Genomic DNA, 19398 nt, shown 5'->3' with positions numbered 1-19398 from the left:
CTATCCTTCTAATTCTTGGAGACTTTTTAGCTTTTCAGATTAGGTGATAAAAAGCATTCAGTATAGGTACAGATAGAATCTCATTTTTTTAAAGTTCCTAGTTAGAACAGTCATTTAAACGAAATATCACTTTTGGTTTCAGTATCATATCAATAAGCTGTCAATCATGACATCAGAGAATCATTTGAACAACAGTGACAAAGAAGTTGATGAAGTTGATGCCGCCCTTTCAGACCTGGAGATTACTTTGGAAGGGGGAAAAACATCCACAATTTTGGTAGGGTGAATCTTTTACCTTCTCATTTAATTTTAATTGATGCTTATACCTTTTTGTGGAACTAGGATTTGGGAAGTGTTTGGGGGATATAGAGAAATATCTTTGCTTTAGAGAATACAGACGTTGGTTTTCTGGAAACTTTCAGGAAAATTCTTAATAATGTTCTAGTGTCTAGTACTTCCAACACAGTAAAGGTAGATCTTCTGACACTACACATTCTCTTAACAAGTAGTGGGGGGACATTTCTGCAGAGATGTTTGTTTTTTGTTTTTTGTTTTTTTTTTAATAATTTTTTTTATTTTCCCACTGTACAGCAAGGGGGTCAGGTTATCCTTACATGTATACATTACAATTACATTTTTTCCCCAACCCTTTCTTCTGTTGCAACATGAGTATCTAGACAAAGTTCTCAATGCTATTCAGCAGGATCTCCTTGTAAATCTATTCTAAGTTGTATCTGATAAGCCCAAGCTCCCAATCCCTCCCACTCCCTCCCCCTTCTGCAGAGATGTTAATCTCAAGTCATGGTCAAATCCATTTAGAGTTCTCCAAATTTGAAGTATTATAGAAGAAGAAAAAAATAGGTCTCTGGAAAATTTTTAAGTGCTTAGGAATTAGTTTTTACATAAGAAATACTTATCTCAGTGTTTTTATTTTTTACAAAATTTCTATATGGAGCTACAGATAGTTTTAGCTATATTAGAAATCAATGATATATTCCTGTGGGTTGTATAAGTTGGTATTTTGATAAAATTTTTTTTTTTTCATCTTTTTGCTAATTCTTTGGGCCGCTCCCGCGGCATATGGAGGTTCCCAGGCTAGGGGTTGAATCAGAGCTGTAGCCACCAGCCTACGCCAGAGCCACAGCAAGGCTGGATCCAAGCCGCATCTGCAACCTACACCACAGCTCATGGCAACGCCGGATCGTTAACCCGCTGAGCAAGGGCAGGGAATGAACCCGCAACCTCATGGTTCCTAGTCGGGTTCGTTAACCACTGCGCCACGACGGGAACTCCAGATAAAATTTTTAATAGCTTTTTATGTCATTTGAAAATACCAGGAGTTCCCAGCATGGCTCAGTGGTTAACAAATCTGACTAACATCCATGAGGACACAGATTCAATCCCTGGCCTCACTAGTGGGCTAAGGATCTGGTGTGGCCGTGAGCTGTGGTGTAGGTCACACATGAGGCTCGGATCCTGCGTTGCTGTGGCTGTGGAGTAGCTGGCGACTACAGCTCTGATTCCACCCCCTAACCTGGGAACCTCCGTATGCCACAGGTGTGGCCCTAAAAAGAAAAAAAAAATACCATTGTACTATATGGCCGTATAATATTGATTGGCCTTTAAAATCTTTGTAATATCTATTATAAGTAATTTTGATTATTTATTGAATAAGCTGGTTCTTTTATTTATTTATTTATTTATTTATTTATTTAGTCTTTTTAGGGCTGTACCCATGGCATATGGAGGTTCCCAGGCTAGGGGTCGAATCGTAGCTGTAGCTTCTGGCCTACACCACAGCCACAGCAACTCAGGATCTGAGCCGTGTCTGCAAACTACACCACAGCTCATGGCAACGCCAGATTCTTGACCCACTGAGTGAGGCCAGGGGTCGAACCCACAACCTCATTGTTTCTAGTCAGATTTGTTTCCTCTGTGCCACAACAGGAACTCCTGAATAAGCTGGTTCTTGATGTCAATACTAAACATTAGAATTTCAAATTAAAAAAAAAATTTTTTTTAATGATTTCTTTTCCTAGGGTGACATCACTTCCATTCCTGAACTTGCTGACTATATTAAAGTTTTCAAGTAAGTACAGAAAGGGGAGAGATTCCAAATATTAATAAATAAATCAGTTTTATAGCAATGGTCACATCTTTTAAATTTACCGTTAAATGACTGTCAAATGCATCTATAAGAACATTTACCAATTAGATGAACACTAAATTGAAATGAGAGAAAATAACCTTCTTTACCAAATTAAAATTACAATACTCATTCAAGTTGTGGGTTTTTTTTTAATTTTATTAAGTTGTTTTATGTGATAAACATTGTTCTTAAGCCTGGGGAGGGGTGTGTGGGAGGGGCAGGGGGAGGGGTGTGTGGGAGGGGCAGAGGGAGCGGGATTGTGAAACCTAGGTGGATTGCATCATGCAGATTCTGACCCACATAGTGGCTTATCAGTGTAAAGCATCCCATCTGGGGAAAAGCAGTAGATAATGAGCTGCTGTTGTCAGTAGTTATTTCTTTGTTCAGAGCCCCAGAATCTTTGAATTCTATTCATTTGTTCATGAGACATTTATAACAAGGTTTTAGTGTATCTTATCCAGACTTCTAAAAAAAATTGATCTGATCAGTCATATTGCACAGAATCAAGAGAGCAAGGCATTAAGGCAGGAAGAGGAAAAGAGGTGATATGGAATATAAGCCATTGTGAAATAAACCATTTACTGTAGCTAAGTGTTATACCAGCTCCATATATGGAGCACATCTGAGCTGATAGCCCAACGTCACATGCCACTTCCTAACCTCACTTTGTTCTCCCTATAAACACCTTTGGCATTGACCTATATTTTTCCTTATCCTCTCTTCTTCATGCTTCAAGTTTGACATAAGTGGTAAGTTAAAGTCACCACTGAAATACATCCCTGAGAGATAGGCACTTCCCTCACCTTTAGTCTTGCTAGATAAACAAGAGGCAGTTGCACGGGCACCATGAGGTTAATTACAGGACCTGGGAACCTTCCAATTATTGACATTTACTTCACCTTTATTTTCCTGCCCTTCCTATGTGACCCGCTAGTGATATAGATGGCTACAACTGACAGAAGTACTGGAATATTGGTCTTGCTCTCTTTCTCTGCCTACTCACTGTAAGATCTTCCTGAGAAGATTGATTGAAAAAGAAGGGGCAAATCCAATAATAGCAACTTTGAATATAATGGCCAAAAGGGAATCGAATTCAGCATATGTAAAGCTTGGTCTCAGGCTTTTAACATTGTGAAACTTTGCTGCTAAAACATAGCATTGGTAAAGTTATTTCAAAAGTGTTTTCCTCCTAATTCTATTTGACACATAGGCCAAAAAAGCTGACTCTAAAAGGTTACAAGCAATATTGGTGCACCTTTAAAGATACATCTATTTCCTGCTATAAGAGCAAAGAAGAATCCAGTGGCACACCAGCTCATCAGATGAACCTAAGAGGTAAGGGAAGCCTTGCAATGACCAGTATTGATGGTGGAATATCTATTAGCTAACACTCATAAATTTCATTTTGCTAAGGGGAGAAATTTTTTAGCAGCTCCTTTACTCCTTTAGGTATGTATTCAATTTCACATGAATATTTTGTTGTAGTCTCTCTGCAGTCCTCACTTGAAGTATGGGATTCTACTGTTCTTTGTTTGTTTGTTTTGCTTTTTAGGGACACATGTGTGGCAAATGGAAGTTTCCAGGCTAGGAGTTGAATCAGAGCTTCAGCTGTTGGCCTATGCCACAGCCACAGCCATGCAACATCCAAGCTATGTCTGCAACCTACACCACAGCTCACGGCAATGCTGGATCCTTGATCCACTGGATCCTTGATCCACTGAGTGAGGGATCAAACCTGCATCCTCATGGATACTAGTCGGGTTCTTTACCACTGAGCCACAACGGGAACTTCCTCTACTTTTATCCTAAGAAAATTTATGGTATCTCTTTCCTATTCTTCAGCATCAGGACATTGAATTTTTCCTCATTCTGCAGGAGTTGCCTGCTTACCTGTTTCAGATTCTGCTTAATTTTCATCTGTGCTGTAGTCATCACCTCCCAGTTTTTGCTGGTTTCTCTCTTCCTCATCAGCATCCTACTCCTCTTCCTGACCTTTACTGATGACAAGCTAGTCCAGCTCAGATCCCCAGACTTTTGATTTTCTGGCTCACCAGTGGGTTAGCTGACACCAGCAGGGTTTGGCAAGGTTCTTCCTTATTGCCAACACTTCTTCCCTGTTAAAGTGTCATCTTTAACACTGTTTTCATCATGGCTTCTGGGACAGTCCCAGGATAACCTCGTTGCCATCCTGAATCTCATTGGTTTCCTCTTGTCTCTTCTAGCTGCCATCCTGAATCTCATTGGTTTCCTCTTGTCTCTTCAAATATAAAGCTGTCTCAGAACAGGGGCTGGCATTTGAGGCACATGTAGCTAGACCTGTTTCTGCTTTCTTGTGGCAGCTGTGGCAGGCTTGTTTCCTGTGGCCTGGACTGAGCCTGGCCAAGGCTCAGAGCTACTGGGTTTGGTCTTTTTTTTCCCCCATTCAGATCTGTGGAGTTAGAGCTTCATTGCGGTTTTAGTTACTTGTATTAGTTCTTCACACCATTCCTTCACCACTTTCATGTGTTAGATGCCCTGGTTCAGGTGGTAGGAAAGTTTCCTCTCCAGGTTGGTCTGGTTCTTTTGCAGCTGGAGCACATCCTGCCACCTCTTTCTCTGCACGGCCTTTAGCTGGTTTTGCAGACTGTCCAAGATCCTCTCTCATCACTTGTGGTGATGTTATTTAAAACTGCCCAGCTCACTTCCAGTTTAGATACCACTTCCTCTGGGAAGATGTACCCCTGAGAACTGCTCTCTCACCAGCTCACAAAGCACTCACTGCACTCTTGGTAGCCAGCATGCTTGGCAGAGGATGCAGTAGATCAGTTCCTCACTATTCCACACTCCTTTTACTGTGAATTCCCTTATAGCAAAAGCTAGAAGACTAAAATACATTTTCCAGACTCATTTCCAGCGAGATTTAGATTCCAATCAGATGCATTCTTGTGAGACTTGAATTCCCAACTGAGTCAAGGGGTTGGAGAGGCAGTTCAGAAAGGAGTTAGGTGCTTCTGGGCTCTGGAGTTAAATCTCTAGATCTTATTCTTAATTTTGCTTGGTACATTGGAATATTTTTAGTATATTTCAACAAGATATCCAAATCTCTACCCTGTCTCTATTCTCCTGGTAGTCAGCCAAACTATTGCTTTATAGTTACGCACATTTTAAAAAATAGAAAAACCTCTGCCCTGGGTAGAAGATTGCTATGCCCATGCATTGCAATTCTGTAATTTTCATAAAGCTTTTAGTTAGTCTCACTGCCTTTCTAGGTCAGGAGTCTAACTTTTCGGTCTCTATCATTTTTTCTTTTTATGGCCACACCCATGGCATATGTAAGTTCCTGAAGCTGTGACCTGCACCACAGCTGTGGCAATGCCAGATCCTTTAACCCACTATGCTGGGCTGGGGATCGAACCCACGCCTCTGCAGTGACCAAAGCTCCTGCAGTCAGATTCTTAACCCACTGTGCCACAGCAGGAAGTCCCCTGTTACTGTCAGAATCCATCACAGCTTTTTTTTTTTTTTTTTTTTTTTTGTCTTTTTGCCTTTTCTAGGGCCGCTCCTGCGGCATATGGAGGTTCCCAGGCTAGGGGTCCAATCGGAGCTGTAGCCACCGGCCTACGCCAGAGCCACAGCAACACGGGATCTGAGCCGCATCTGCAACCTACACCACAGCTCACGACAATGCCGGGTCCTTAACCCACTAAGCAAGGGCAGGGATCAAACCCGAAACCTCATGGTTCCTAGTCAGATTTGTTAACCACTGCGCCACGACGGGAACTCCCCATCACAGCTTTCATATTGCTTCCCTTCAAGGCTGTCTTCTGGCCTCTGTCTTATCTGTCCCTGTTACATCCCTAATCTTCTCTCTGTATAAGTGAGGAGTCAGGTCCTGGTATGGAGAACAGTTTACAGGGTGTCCTGGTCTCACTTCTCCCGTCCTCCCAAAGGAGTGCTTTTTAAGCACATCACACTGGTTGAAGGTAACACTAGCCCAAGAATCAAATGGCCTAGATTCTGCTCTGCCACTAAACAAGCCCTATGATTTTGGGAAAAATAGCCTATCTGGACCTCAGCATCTTCCTCTGAGTAGTGAGTTGTGGACTAGATGCTCTCTAGGGCCCCTAAGATTCCTAAAATGCAAAGTTCTAAAAAATGCAGTTCAACAGATGCTGATTGATCTCTTGTGCCACAAACTGTGCCAGGCACTGGAGATGTGAGCAAGCACGGATTAATCTTATCCTTCAGGATATTTAGGGTATGTTAGGAGATAAACAGTTATAACTTGGGCAATAAATAGTACCTTAAAAAGTAATTAGCAAGTCAAAGGAGCAAAGAGGTAAGGGTGCTCTATCAGTTACTCTTCCGTGATGGTGGAGGGAATTAGGAGAGACTTTATGGGGGAAATTATGTTGGAGTGAACATCCAAAAGAGAAAATTGTGATCCGTGGAAGAAAAGAGTTGGTAAAAGAGACTGGTGTGTAAACATGCTTGGAATAAAGCATCAGCAACTGTAGCGGGGGTTGTGCTGCTAGAATGTGGAATGGAAGGTGTGGGGGCAGGGGTGGTGACTCCTTCCTTAATAGCTGTTGAATATCCATATCCATATCTTGCTAACATGGGAGGTAATGCTGTCAGAGGATAAAAATGTTAAGGAAAAAATCAGGAGCGATGAAGTAACACTGAGACCCTAACATGAAAATGATAGGATCCATCATATTTATATTGGCTATAGTAAAACGGGGAGATTTCAGAGCAGTGGTAGTGATTCAGGTTAGGTTCATCATATGGATAGAGAAAAGGGTGCACCTTCAGGAGATACTGAGGAAGTTCAGTCGACAGACCTGCGAGAGGCTAGGGGAGAGACTTGATTCTAGCTTGTATGGTTGGGTGGGTAGGGTGAGATTAAGATTGAGAGTAAGTGAGTTTGGGGAGAAAAATAAACTTAATTTAATTGGATTATTTTAAATTTAAGGTGCCAGTGGGATATCTATTTGGAGATGGGAGAGATGCATGCTGCACATAATGATGTTGTAGCAGTTAGTATTAAAAATATATGTGGCCATTGAAATAGTTGTCTATAATACGAAAAGGCTAATGAGAACAGAACCCTGCAGGGCACCCATATTTAAGGTATAGGGCAGACTGGAGGAGAGGAACTTGAAAGGGAAACAAAAATGAAAAATGCATAGGGAGGAATTCCCATCATGGTTCAGTGGAAACAAATCCAACTAGGAACCATGAAGTTCCGGGTTCAATCCTGGCCTCGCTAAGTGTATTTAAGGATCCAGCGTTAGTGGTGTAGGTTGCAGACGAGGCTCGGATCTGAAGTGGCCGTGGCTGTGGTGTAGGCTGGCAGCTATAGCTCCAATTAGACCCCTAACCTGGGAACCTCCATATGCCGTGGGTACGCCTAAAAAGCAAAAAAAAAAAAAAAAAAAAAAAAAAATGCATAGGAAGACTGTGGAAATGAGGGATGATACAAGTTAAGGTAAAAGGTGTTTTAAAAAGGACAGAGTAGTCAATAGTGTCAAATGCTACAGGAAAGTAAAATAAAGATTAAGCTTCCATTGGATTTAGCCACATGGAGGTGGTTAGTGGCCTTGATTTAGAATAGATTCAGCAGGGGTAGTGAGTGGGATGGACTGGGAGTTTGGGGTTAATAGATGCAAACTATTGCATTTGGAGTGGATAAGTAATGGGACTGTAATGCTGTACAGTCAGGGAACTATATCTAATCACATGTGATGTAACATGATGGAAGATAATAGGAGAAAAAGAACATATATATGTGCGTAGCTGGGTTACTTGATATTGTACAGCAGAAATTGACAACATTTTTAAGTTAGGTATAATAAAAATTTTTTTTAAATAACAGATTCAGCAGGTTTCAATGGATTTTTGGGTATGGTAGCCAAAGTATAGTCTTTGAGAAGTAAATAGGAAATAAAGATAGTTTTTGATGAACCTTATCTGTGACAGGGAAAGAGGAAAGAGAGCAGTAATAGAAGAGACAGGTATCAAGTAGAAGAGAGAGGCATTTTATAGTTTAAGATGAGAAGGACTTCGGGAGGTTAAATGCTGATGGAAACATCACCTTGCAGAGAAAGGAGGGAAAGTGGGAGGAGTGGGTCTCTGTGGTGGAGCAAGGTTCCTGGTGGTGGTAGAAAGCTCAGCCCACTCAGACAGGAGGGCCTTAGGGGCTTAGACCCCATTTCACTGTGTGGACATGAGGGCAGCTAGGTTTTTTTCTGCTGTGGTGGCAGAAAGGTGGGGGACCTCATTTCTGATGGCTTTCATGTTCTTGGAAAAATAACAGATGAAATTGTCCCCTAAGAGCAAGTGGCAGAGGAGGTCTAAGATTTGAAATAAACATTGTTGAGAATGTCCTAAAGACAGGTTGTAAATGTCATGGGTCAGGTTGAAGTTGAAAACTGATGAATTTCTAGTGAAACTTACCTGCTCAGTTTTGTGACTCCCTCCCCGCTTCTAGAGTGCTCAGCAGCCAGAACATAAGCAAGTAAACGGTAGATGATTGGGTTGAGCCAGAGTTAAGGTTTTGCTAAGTGTATGTGATGGAAAGACCATGAGTCTGGAGAGCTGGAGGTGACATCTGGTGAAGTGGTGTCTAGCTTGGACTGCAGGGAAGGAAGGTGGGAACATATAGTGGGTGGGGAGAAAGCTGTGCGCTCACCGGATTGGGTCTCTCAAAGAATTTGAGATATAGGATTGAAGACTGTGATCACAGTGGGCTGTTTGCATTTAACATTTCAGAGGCTGGTAACTGGGTTATAGTGTTGTCCAGCACGTTACCACCGAAGCAGGTAGCTGAGAAAGCAAGGAGGCGTAGCCACTGAGTGCCTCTGTGCCTACATGAGCCTGAGTTACCACTTTGTCTCTCTTTTTAATTGTCTTGGTATTTTACTTTACAAAGAAACCTAATTATTTTGGTTTTGTGTACTGTATTTTTTTTAATTTTATTTTTATTTTTTGTCTTTTTGTCTTTTTTTAGGGTCTCACTGGCAGCAGCGGCGTATGGAGGTTCCCAGGCTAGGGGCCGAATTGGAGCTGTAGCTGCTGGCCTATGCCACAACAACTCGGGGTCTGAGCTGTGTCTGTGACCTACACCACAGCTCACAGCAACGCCAGATCCTTAACTCACTGAGCAAGGCCAGGGATTGAACCCGTATCCTCATGGATGCTAGTCGGGTTCGTTAACCACTGAGCTACAATGGGAACTCTGGTTTTGTGTACTTTAAATCTACTTGAATGATTAATGAAATTTATGGAAAAGATGGTCTATCTCCAGTCATCTTTGTTTTAACTTCATAGGTTAAACACACTGCCACACAACTCCTGGTCACTTCTAGTAATTGTGTAGAAGGAGTCAACTATGGCAGCTACTTATGTGCAGTAAATATTTTTAAAAGAAAGTAAAAGGGTGGCGGGGGGGAGTCCACCAAAATCATGACTGGAGTTAATTTTGGAGAGGAGACAGACCTATCTATCCCTTATCCAAAATGTTCTGTTTCTTTAATTTGATACTTGTAACATTTATGTAAAGGGGGAAAAGTGACAATTTAAACATTTTTTCTATATGGTAGATACACAGAGGTTTATTATTCTTGTTCCTTATACTCTCTCTGCTGGGAGAAGTTGCTTCAGTACAAAGAGAAAAGGGCAGTGGCAGGCCTTGCTAACTGTTTACGTCCTTCCTCATAGAGCCTGCTGGATGGCGATGAGACATACTGAGGGACACATGAACTAAAAGCAGAAATGATTGGAATACCCTTTAGGGAGCTTTGACATGTACATCATCTTAATGATCCTTGCAGCATCAGTGAGGTAGAGTTTAAGGTCAGGAAATTTGGGCATAAATCAGTTGGATATGAGTGGTTGAGCAAGGTCTGGGACCCAAATCCCTGATTAAGAGCTCTTCCTCACTGGTTACTAATTTATGCTGACCATTGCCCCATTACTTAACGGACTATACATTCAGTAAATCTGTGTTCTCCTCTGTAAAGCCACCAGGTAATGGTTAACAGAGTTGAGTACATGGATTTTTGTTATCCATAAATGTATGTGTTACTGAAAACTTGCCAGTAAATGGAAATTCTGAATGCCAGTTATTTTCATACTGACTTCCAAAGTATGTAAGTTTATGTTACCTTCTATACCAGATGGACTCCTAAAATATTGTGCATACGGTTGATCAATGGATTGAGTCATATCTACAAAGAAATGGCTTTAAGAAACGATTTTTGTTCAGATGGTCACCCTCTGAATTGAACTATTAGTTTAGTATGCCAATACCCTGGAATTTTGGAAGGACGCCTGTGCCCAGGAGCATTCAGTTGAATCAGGAGAGCCTTGCTTCTCTACCCGACCCCCCTCTGCCACCCCACCTCCCCAGTGCCATTAGGCTTTCTCCTTCTGCACAGGAATAAGAGGGGAGAACAGTTGAATTAGGAACAGTGGGATCCTGAGGAGGCCCTCATATAGGACTTCAGCTCAAACTGGCTATCCCCCCCCACATAGACTTTTTTTTTTTTTATAAGGCGTCATAATAGTCATTTCTTCTGACCAAAACACAATTAAATTAGAATGTAACTATAGAAGGATATTTAAAAACGCCTTTACATTTGAAAGTTTTAAAAATCCCAGATAACGTGAGATTGGGAGGAACTGAATGATACTAAAACTACAAGTATAAAACTTGTGGGATACATCATATTGTAAGTGATGTTGGTAAAATATCCTTTTAATAGGATCCTTTCCTTCTCTTCCAACTCTTCACAAGTTCTCTGAATTGTGAGGGCCACAAACTCTGTGCAGTTAACTTCTCATATATTAGATCTCATTCTTTGCTCTACCACAAACAAAATCACTGAGCGTAAAGAATTTATTCCTTGATTTATAGATTCCATGACAGCAAATTCAGCATGTTGAGATGCCATAAAATGAAGTCTGCCTGTATTGGCTTGGGATTTCTTAACAGTAAGTTTGACCATTTTAATAATTTTTTTAATTACAGGGTGTGAAGTTACCCCAGACGTGAACATTTCAGGCCAAAAATTTAACATTAAACTCCTCATTCCTGTTGCAGAGGGCATGAATGAAATCTGGCTTCGTTGTGACAATGTGAGTTTTCTGATTAAAAGTAAATTCCAATCTTTTTTGATTCCTTAGTGAGTTGACCATTCATTCTTATATTTTATACTCATAGGACCCATCTTGTGATAGGTCTCAAGCCTTGATACTTCTTTTCACAGGAAAAACAATATGCGCACTGGATGGCAGCCTGCAGGCTGGCTTCCAAAGGCAAGACTATGGCGGACAGTTCTTATAATGTAGAAGTTCAAAATATTCTTTCCTTTCTGAAGATGCAACACTTAAATCCAGATCCTCAGTTAATACCAGAGCAGATCACAACTGATATAAATCCTGAATGTTTGGTGTCCCCTCGCTATCTAAAAAAGTACAAGAACAAGCAGGTATTTGATTCACTTTACTTCATCTACTATTTTCTACTGGTTTGTTTGTTATTTGTTATACAACTTGTTGTACAATTTTCTATATATACTTTCGTTTTCCCCAACTTCTTAGTCCTAATTGGTAGTCTTAATTTCATGTCAGGTGGTTAAAATGTAAAAGAAGAAATAAATAGCTTTTAGTCACTTTAAGTTGGTCATTTAAAAAAAAAAAAAACACTTATTTTAATAGGACAGATAAGGAGGTGGAATAGTTGGGAGCATATTTATTCTAAACAACCAGAGGAAATCATCCTGCTAACAGGATGTTCTTTCAGGGAAGTGAATGTGGTCTTACTGCTTTGTGTTTCTTACTTCATGCAGCTTATTCCTTATATAAAATAAGCCTGATACAGAGCACAGCCAGCATCTCCCAACCAAACCTGTGATGATTCTTCTTGCTATCGAAATTGACTTTTCCAGCTTTGGAAGTAAACTTTACAAGAGTTTATTAATATAAGTAGTCCACATTTAACTTTGTCTTTACTTAATACTTGCAGTCCAAACCTAGTAAGGTTTGTGTCAAGTGACAGAGTTTGGTATATTTTCTTTTAAATTCACTACTTTTGTTCACTCTTTAGAATTCCTTTCTTGGAAATTAGTACCATAAAAGGATCGCTGTTTAGAAAAATGGTTCTTTAGTACAACATAAAAGGTTCTTTGCAGGGGAGTTTCACTTGGGATAGCCCCCAGTAGTCCCTACACCCAGCATAATGCCATAAAAGGAAAGGGCTTCGGTTTGGGACAAGGATGAAGAAGACCTTTAAAGTAAATATTTCGTTTTAATCTAGTTTCGTTTGTATCTTCGTTAAGGAATAATTTCAAAACAGTACTAAAAAGGCCCAGTCTTGACATACCCAGAATACTTTTTCTTGGCAATAAATGTGAAGTTTATCATATAGGTCTGAAATCGCTTAGTTAGAAATATTCAGAAGTTTTAATCACCAAGTACTTGTCTTAAGTCTCAGAGCTGTGTAAGCTCCATGGAAATTGTTTCTCCCACAGTCGTATGACGTGGGAGTAGTAAGGAATGGAGGCAGTGCTGCCCTGGGGAGCTTTGTGGAATGTAGATCTTAAATTAAAGAGGGAAAGTGAATCGAGTACTAACATTTTTTATTCTTAGTTAATTCATTTAAAATTTATTCGTAATGAGACTTGTTTCTAAAAGTGGATTTATTTGCCTTCAAAGGCAGTAAATAGTTTCAAATCTTAGTAGTCTTTTCCTTTCCCTGTCAGCCATCAGGAAAAAAAGGTCTTAAAGTATAATTGTGAAGATTGCCAAATGTTGGTTTAGCTGTCAGACAAGTATTGAATTGTTTTCTCAGAAGCCTTTAAAGTGATCATTTTCCCTTTGAAAAGATACTTTTCTCTCGATTCTTGACTAGATGGCTAGCTGAAAATTCTCTTGAGGACAAAGGACGTGTGACTGTCTTTAACAGGCAGGATAGCAGTATGTATGCAATCTGACGTGAAGGATCTTTCTAGCCTTGTCTGCCACATTGGCATCTTATCAAATGTACACTCTTTTTTAATTCTCCTTTCCTTAGCTAGACTTGGAGGTTGTTCCTAGAAGGCGGAGACCAGGTATTGCCCTGACACCTAGTCGGTGCTAATAGGCAGGAGTTTGGTTGCCGTTATGTCAGGTGCTGTACTAGTCACTGGACACAGTGCTCAGTAATTGTTTGCTAACCTCTGTAATCCAGTGGCACTCAAAAGTTAGGTCAGTCTAAGATGTGCAGGCCTTGGGGTCATTCAACTGCACCACCAGGGATTAAAGTCCTTGGGTCCATCCAGCAAGTAAAAAAGTCTTTGTTATACGTAGTTTACTTTAATTCCTCAACACTATATATTAAACTTTCTCTAGATACTTTTTACATAAATATAACCCCCAAACTGGACTTTTACTTTTTAAAGAAAAGAGTTGTTCTACATTGTATGCATGTTAATCCAAATTGAAATGGAATAATACATTTATAGCCACTGCTCCTAGTGTATGGCATATTTTTATCTTCCCTTCCAGGAAAAAGGATGCAAAAAACAGATGGTAATTGAGGGCTTTGCTTTTCTTGTGTAAACAAAGAAACAGTATGGTCACTGCACTTATTTTATGCCTTCAACTTATTTCTGGAAAGAAGTGCATGGATTGTATTATCTGACTCAATATGAGACAGTATTAAAAGCTTTGGAATATTAATATTTATTTTGCTACTAAAATAATAATTAGCTTTACCCTAACCAGTAAGAACTGGTACATGAGGGGGGAAAGATTAAAATTTGTTCTTTTTATTTTCTCCCTATAAATTTCTACCCTTAATTTTAGTAACACATAACAATCTAAAATAATGTGGAGTGTTTCTCAGTATTCTAAATGGAAAGTAATTACTCCTTTCTCATTTTCATTTTCATACTTGCATTTATTTACTTTGCTTGGTTTCTACCTAAAGCAATTTTTTTGCATGGTTTTTGGCTGGAATTTTGGTTTGCAGGTTACCGCAACTTTTTCTTTGCTTCATTGCCGTTTTTTCTGATTGCCTTTTTTTTTCTTTCTGCTTCCTTTTCCTTTTCCTCGCATTGCCATCTACAGCCAGGCTATATAAGAGATTTGGTAAGTTCTCCATATTAAAAAAAAAAAAAAAAAAAAGAAGAAGAAAAAAGAGAGAGAAAAAGAAATAAATTTTAAGTGTTTATAGCCCTAGCTACAATCTCCCCCTCATGGATTAATTTCCTTCTATTCTTTGAGGGAATAATCACCCCAAAATGAGTGTAATTTAAATTAAAAATTAACCTTTCCAGGAGTTCCTTTGTGGTTAAGGATCTGGAGTTGTCACTGCAGTGGCTTGGGTCACTGCTAGGGTGCAGGTTCAGTCCCTCCCTGGCCTGGGAACTTCCACATGCCATGTGTGCAGCAAAAAATAATAATAATAACCTTTCTAATGATTCCTTTTGAAAAAATTTTAAATTATTATGGTGATTTCCAAGTCCTTTAAAGCTGTTTATATTCCTGTTGGAAACTTGTGGAGTTCCCGTCGTGGTTTAGTGGTCAGCGAATCTGACTAGGAACCATGAGGTTGCAGGTTCGATCCCTGGCCTTGCTCAGTGGGTTAAGGATTCGGCGTTGCCATGAGCTGTGGTGTAGGTCACAGACGCGGCTCGGATCCCGGATCCCGCATTGCTGTGTCTCTGGTGTAGGCCAGCGGCTACAGCTCCAATTGGACCCCTAGCCTGGGAACCTCCATATGCCGCGGGAGCGGCCCTAGAAAAGGCAAAAAGACAAAAAAAGAAAAAAAAAGAAAAGAAACTTGTGTTCTAGGTATTCATTCTGATTATGTACCTTGGTGCTGAATTTTAAACCCGTCATATATATGAAGATTAGAAATGTGGTTTTATAGGACAGTATCATATATATGTGTACATGAATATTCTCAAAAAATGCCACTTATCCACTCCTAATAGTACTTACTGTTTCTTGATATATGAAAACAAATTAAAAAAAAATTGAAGTTTAAATTTTGGAAATTCATTATTTTATTAAAATTCTTGAATGTAGCTTCAAATATTTCCTGATTCCAACTCTTGTAACATGTAATTTTGGGGTGGGGCATGTAATTCAATTTTTAAAAATCTTTTTTGTCTTTATTGTACCATGAAAGAATAATATGTAATGGTAAAGATGATGTTTAATCATGTTTAGATAACAGCAAGAATCTTGGAGGCCCATCAGAATGTAGCTCAGATGAGTCTAATTGAAGCCAAGATGAGATTTATTCAAGCTTGGCAGTCATTACCAGAATTTGGCATCACACATTTTATCGCAAGGTCAGTGGTTCTACTAATCACCTATATGTAAACCTTAACCTGTGCCTTTTTACTTAGTCTACTTCATATAATTAGAAATTAAGCATTTAACAGAGTTCACGTTGTGGCTCAGTGGTAATGAATCCAACTAGTATCTGTGAGGTTGCTGGTTCAATCCCTGGCCTCACTCAGTGGGTTAAGGATCTGGTGTTTCTGTAAGCTGCAGTATAGGTCACAGACATGGCTCAGATCTGATGTGGCATAGGCTGGCAGCTACAGCTCTGATTTGACCCTTAGCCTGGGAACTTGCACATGCTGTGGGTACAGCCCTAAAAAAGACCAAAAAAAAAAAAAAAAAAAGGAAGAAATTAAGCATTTAATGCTACCTACCTACTGAGATCCATTAACCTATTACAAGTAAAGTTTAGATGTTGGAATGTTATTTTATATACTTAAATTTTTCTCATCAAAAATTCAAAATGATTGCATTTTTGTTTTTAGTCGTTTAAGAGTAGCACTATTTTTTTTAGAATTAAAAAGCACATATCTTAGAAGAAAAATAGACCGAAATGTCCCCTTAACCACCCCTAACATGTTTTAAAACATTTATTTATGTTTTTAATGCTGTAGGTTCCAAGGGGGCAAAAAAGAAGAACTTATTGGAATTGCGTACAACAGATTGATTAGGATGGATGCCAGCACAGGAGATGCTATGAAAACGTGGCGTTTTAGTAACATGAAACAGTGGAATGTAAACTGGGAAATAAAAATGGTAAGCTTTGGCTGTGCTGTTTGAACACATAGATAGGCCGTCTAATAAAAACGAATGAATTAAAAAGGCCTATAGGAGTTCCTGTCGTGGCGCAGTGGTTAACGAATCCAACTGGGAACCATGAGGTTGCGGGTTCAATCCCTGCCCTTGCTCAGCGGGGTAACTATCCGGCATTGCCGTGAGCTGTGGTGTAGGTTGCAGATGCGGCTCGGATCCCGTGTTGCTGTGGCTCTGGTGTAGGCTAGTGGCTATGGCTCTGATTAGACCCCTAGCCTGGGAACCTCCATATGCCACGGGAACGGCCCAAGAAATGGCAAAAAGACAAAAACAAAACAAAACACATGGTTGGTTATTCTGTTCATTTCCCACTTAAACTTGCCTATTTCATAACTAGCCCAGATATTCTAAGAATATATAAAAATATAGTTTTGAAAATTGCATCCCAAAAAATTAAAAGACCTAGGAATAAACCTGACCAAGGAGGTGAAAGGTTTATATGCTGAGAACTATAAAACATGGATTCGAAGAAATAGAAAGATACTCCATGCTTCTGGATTAGAAGAATTCATATAATTAAAATGGCCATACTACCCAAAGCAGTCTACAAATTCAGTGCAATCCCTATCAAATTACCCATGACATTTTTCACAGAACTAGAACAAACAATCTAAAAATTTCTATGGAACCATAAAAGACCCAGAATTGCCAAAGCAACCCTGAGGAACAAAAAGCCAAGCAGGAGGCATCACTCTCCCAGAATTCAGGCAATATTACGAAGCTGTGGTAATCAAGACACCGTGAAACTGGTATAAATCCTAAGAACATACTAATTATAATATTGCCTGATCTCTGAAGTTGTCTTTCTATACTGAATAAATCCTTTCCACTAAGAACAGCTTTTCTTTATTGCATGCCTACTGTGTGCCAGGCATGATACTAGATGTTTTACAATTGTACCCCATTTCTAAACCTCACCTCAGCCCTCTCAGGTAGATGGATTATCCTATTGCTTTACAAATGAAGACACTAAAACTTGGACTGAGGGCCGTCTTTGTCCATGCCCACACACTCAGCAACAGAATCAGGATTCAGACTTGGATCCTTACGTCTCTAAAGCCTGGCACATCTATATATCATGCTACTTCCAGCCTTGGAATATATGAATATCATTTAAAAAGAAACAATATTTCACTAATAAGTCATTTGTTTTAGGGTCACTGGGTTTGTTGTATCAATTTCAGTTACTGTATAAAATCTTGTATTTCTGAAACACTCAAACATGAGACCTAAAGGTTAAATATCTAAAGCAGATATTGAATTAAACACAGGAAGTAGGTTTTCTCCCAGGATTTGAAGAGAGAGATTCTCATTAATTAAATCACCAGAGACCATTTGGGAACTTAATGACCTAAGCCCCTTGCATTCAGTCTTCCTTTTCAGAACAAGGAAACTAAAAAGGAAGAGAGGAGGGGCTAGTAAACTCTACTTACTCTTTTGGACTTGAATGCATTATTAGTTTGGGATTAAAAAAATATTTGAGCTTTTGTGACAAGGACAGGCCTTAAATAGCACAGCATCTGGAGTTTTGCTGGGACTGATAGTTCTCTGTCTTTGTTCCAGGTCACTGTAGAGTTTGCAGATGAAGTACGATTGTCCTTCATCTGTACTGAAGTAGATTGCAAAGTGGTTCATGAATTCATTGGTGGCTACATATTTCTCTCGACACGTGCAAAAGACCAAAATGAGAGTTTAGATGAAGAGATGTTCTACAAACTTACCAGTGGTTGGGTGTGAATAGAAATGCTGTGTAATGAAACTCCACGGCCATAACAGTTATTTAACTTTAAAAGCTGTTGTTTGTTATATGCTGCTTAATAAAGTAAGCTTGAAATTTATTATTTTATCATGAAAACTTTTTTGCCTTACCAAATCAGTTAATATGTGCACTAACAAGCACGACTATTAATCTGCTATCATGATACAATATACGGACTTAATATGGCACACGTTCCTTGGGGCCATGAAATTGAAAACTGAAGTAGTGGGCAAGTGAGGAACAAAACATCACTGGTTCAAGCTAGCCAAACACTTAAGAAATTCAAGCCATCTACTTTAAAGCTATCCAGGGCTTAAACTATATGAAGTCTATTTGTCATGTTTAATGCATGTGTTTTAATGTATGTTTTAATTTGACCTTATATTTTAAAAACATTCTACTTCTAGTAGCCATTTGTCATCCGTCCTCCCTATCCCAAAATAAATTAGGCCTCAAAAGATGCCTGATATTTAATAATGTCATTGTTTGATTTTGAAGGAAAAATGTTATTAGTCGTTACACCTGGTTTTTGTCCTTGAATAAGCATGTATGTATATTGTCTTGTGTTTTTATTTTTACACCGTATTGTATTATGACACTTAGTATTCACCAGCATATTCACTGTCTGCCTAAAATATGCAACTTTTGCATTACAATATGAAGTAAAGGTCTATGAAGTATGCATTTTGTGTAACTAATGTACAAACACAAATTTTATAAAATTGTACAGTTTTTTTAAAAATTACTCACAACTAGCAAATGGCTTAGATGTAGCATCTTTGCATTAATTAAATGCTCCTTAAAATATAATTAATGTGCAGTTTTAATATCTGCTAAATTAAGAGTGACTTCATCATAGTTGTGATTTGCCACAGTGTCCTTAACTAATGCCTGGACTGGCTGTGTTCTAGTCTGTCGCGCTGTTACAATCTGCATTGGTGCTAGTCAGAAAATTCCTAGCTCACGTAGCCCAAAAGGGTGCCAGGGAGGGGTGGATTACCAGTATTGTCCAATAAGCCAAGGTTTAAAGACTGTATAAATGCATTTTATTTTAAATAAAAGCAAAATCTTTTATTTAATGTTTCTTTCGTACTTCTTGTTTTTACTGTTGCATGGTGTTAACTTTGTTCAAATGAACATTTACCTTTTGGAAATGTACTACCTGCAGCTTGTGAGAACTTTATTCTGGAGTGTCACCAGAGAGACATACTTAATCTCTAAGATGGATTCTTCCACTTAAATTGAGAATTTATTTTTCCTACTGCTTGAGAATGAACTGTAAAATATTTATATGCTAGAAATGTAGCTATAATCAGAAATATGACAGATGAACAGATGTTGTTGACTTGGGCAGAAC

The 19398-nt window shown here is 39.2% G+C and overlaps 1 protein-coding gene across 16 annotated transcripts in view; it reads left to right on the top strand.

Moving 5' to 3' along the window:
- FERMT2 (FERM domain containing kindlin 2) overlaps positions 1-19120 on the top strand; it is an 86356-nt gene extending 67236 nt beyond the window's left edge. For 5 of the 16 annotated variants that reach the window (XM_021102100.2, XM_021102069.2, XM_021102128.2 and 2 more), the window contains 9 exons: positions 143-277; positions 2040-2089; positions 3360-3484; positions 11163-11269; positions 11401-11622; positions 14243-14263; positions 15350-15474; positions 16084-16225; positions 17846-19120. In XM_021102100.2, coding sequence (XP_020957759.1) covers positions 143-277; positions 2040-2089; positions 3360-3484; positions 11163-11269; positions 11401-11622; positions 14243-14263; positions 15350-15474; positions 16084-16225; positions 17846-18019 — 1101 coding nt within the window. In that variant the 3' untranslated portion in view covers positions 18020-19120. Of the gene's footprint in view, positions 1-142; positions 278-2039; positions 2090-3359; positions 3822-5803; positions 7064-9202; positions 11270-11400; positions 11624-13678; positions 13703-14242; positions 14264-15349; positions 15475-16083; positions 16226-17845 lie in introns of those variants that run through there. The other 11 variants (XM_021102109.2, XM_021102091.2, XM_021102137.2 and 8 more) reach the window with 4 other exon arrangements.
- Positions 19121-19398: the final 278 nt, after the last annotated feature.

This window comes from Sus scrofa, chromosome 1 (assembly GCF_054392235.1).
Source record: "Sus scrofa isolate SSC_HxYL_T2T_F1_AM1 chromosome 1, Sscrofa_HxYL_maternal_Yorkshire_Landrace_v2.0, whole genome shotgun sequence".
Taxonomy (NCBI): Eukaryota; Metazoa; Chordata; class Mammalia; order Artiodactyla; family Suidae; genus Sus; species Sus scrofa.
Note: the sequence above shows the minus strand (reverse complement) of the source record. Positions and strands in the feature narration are given on the sequence as shown.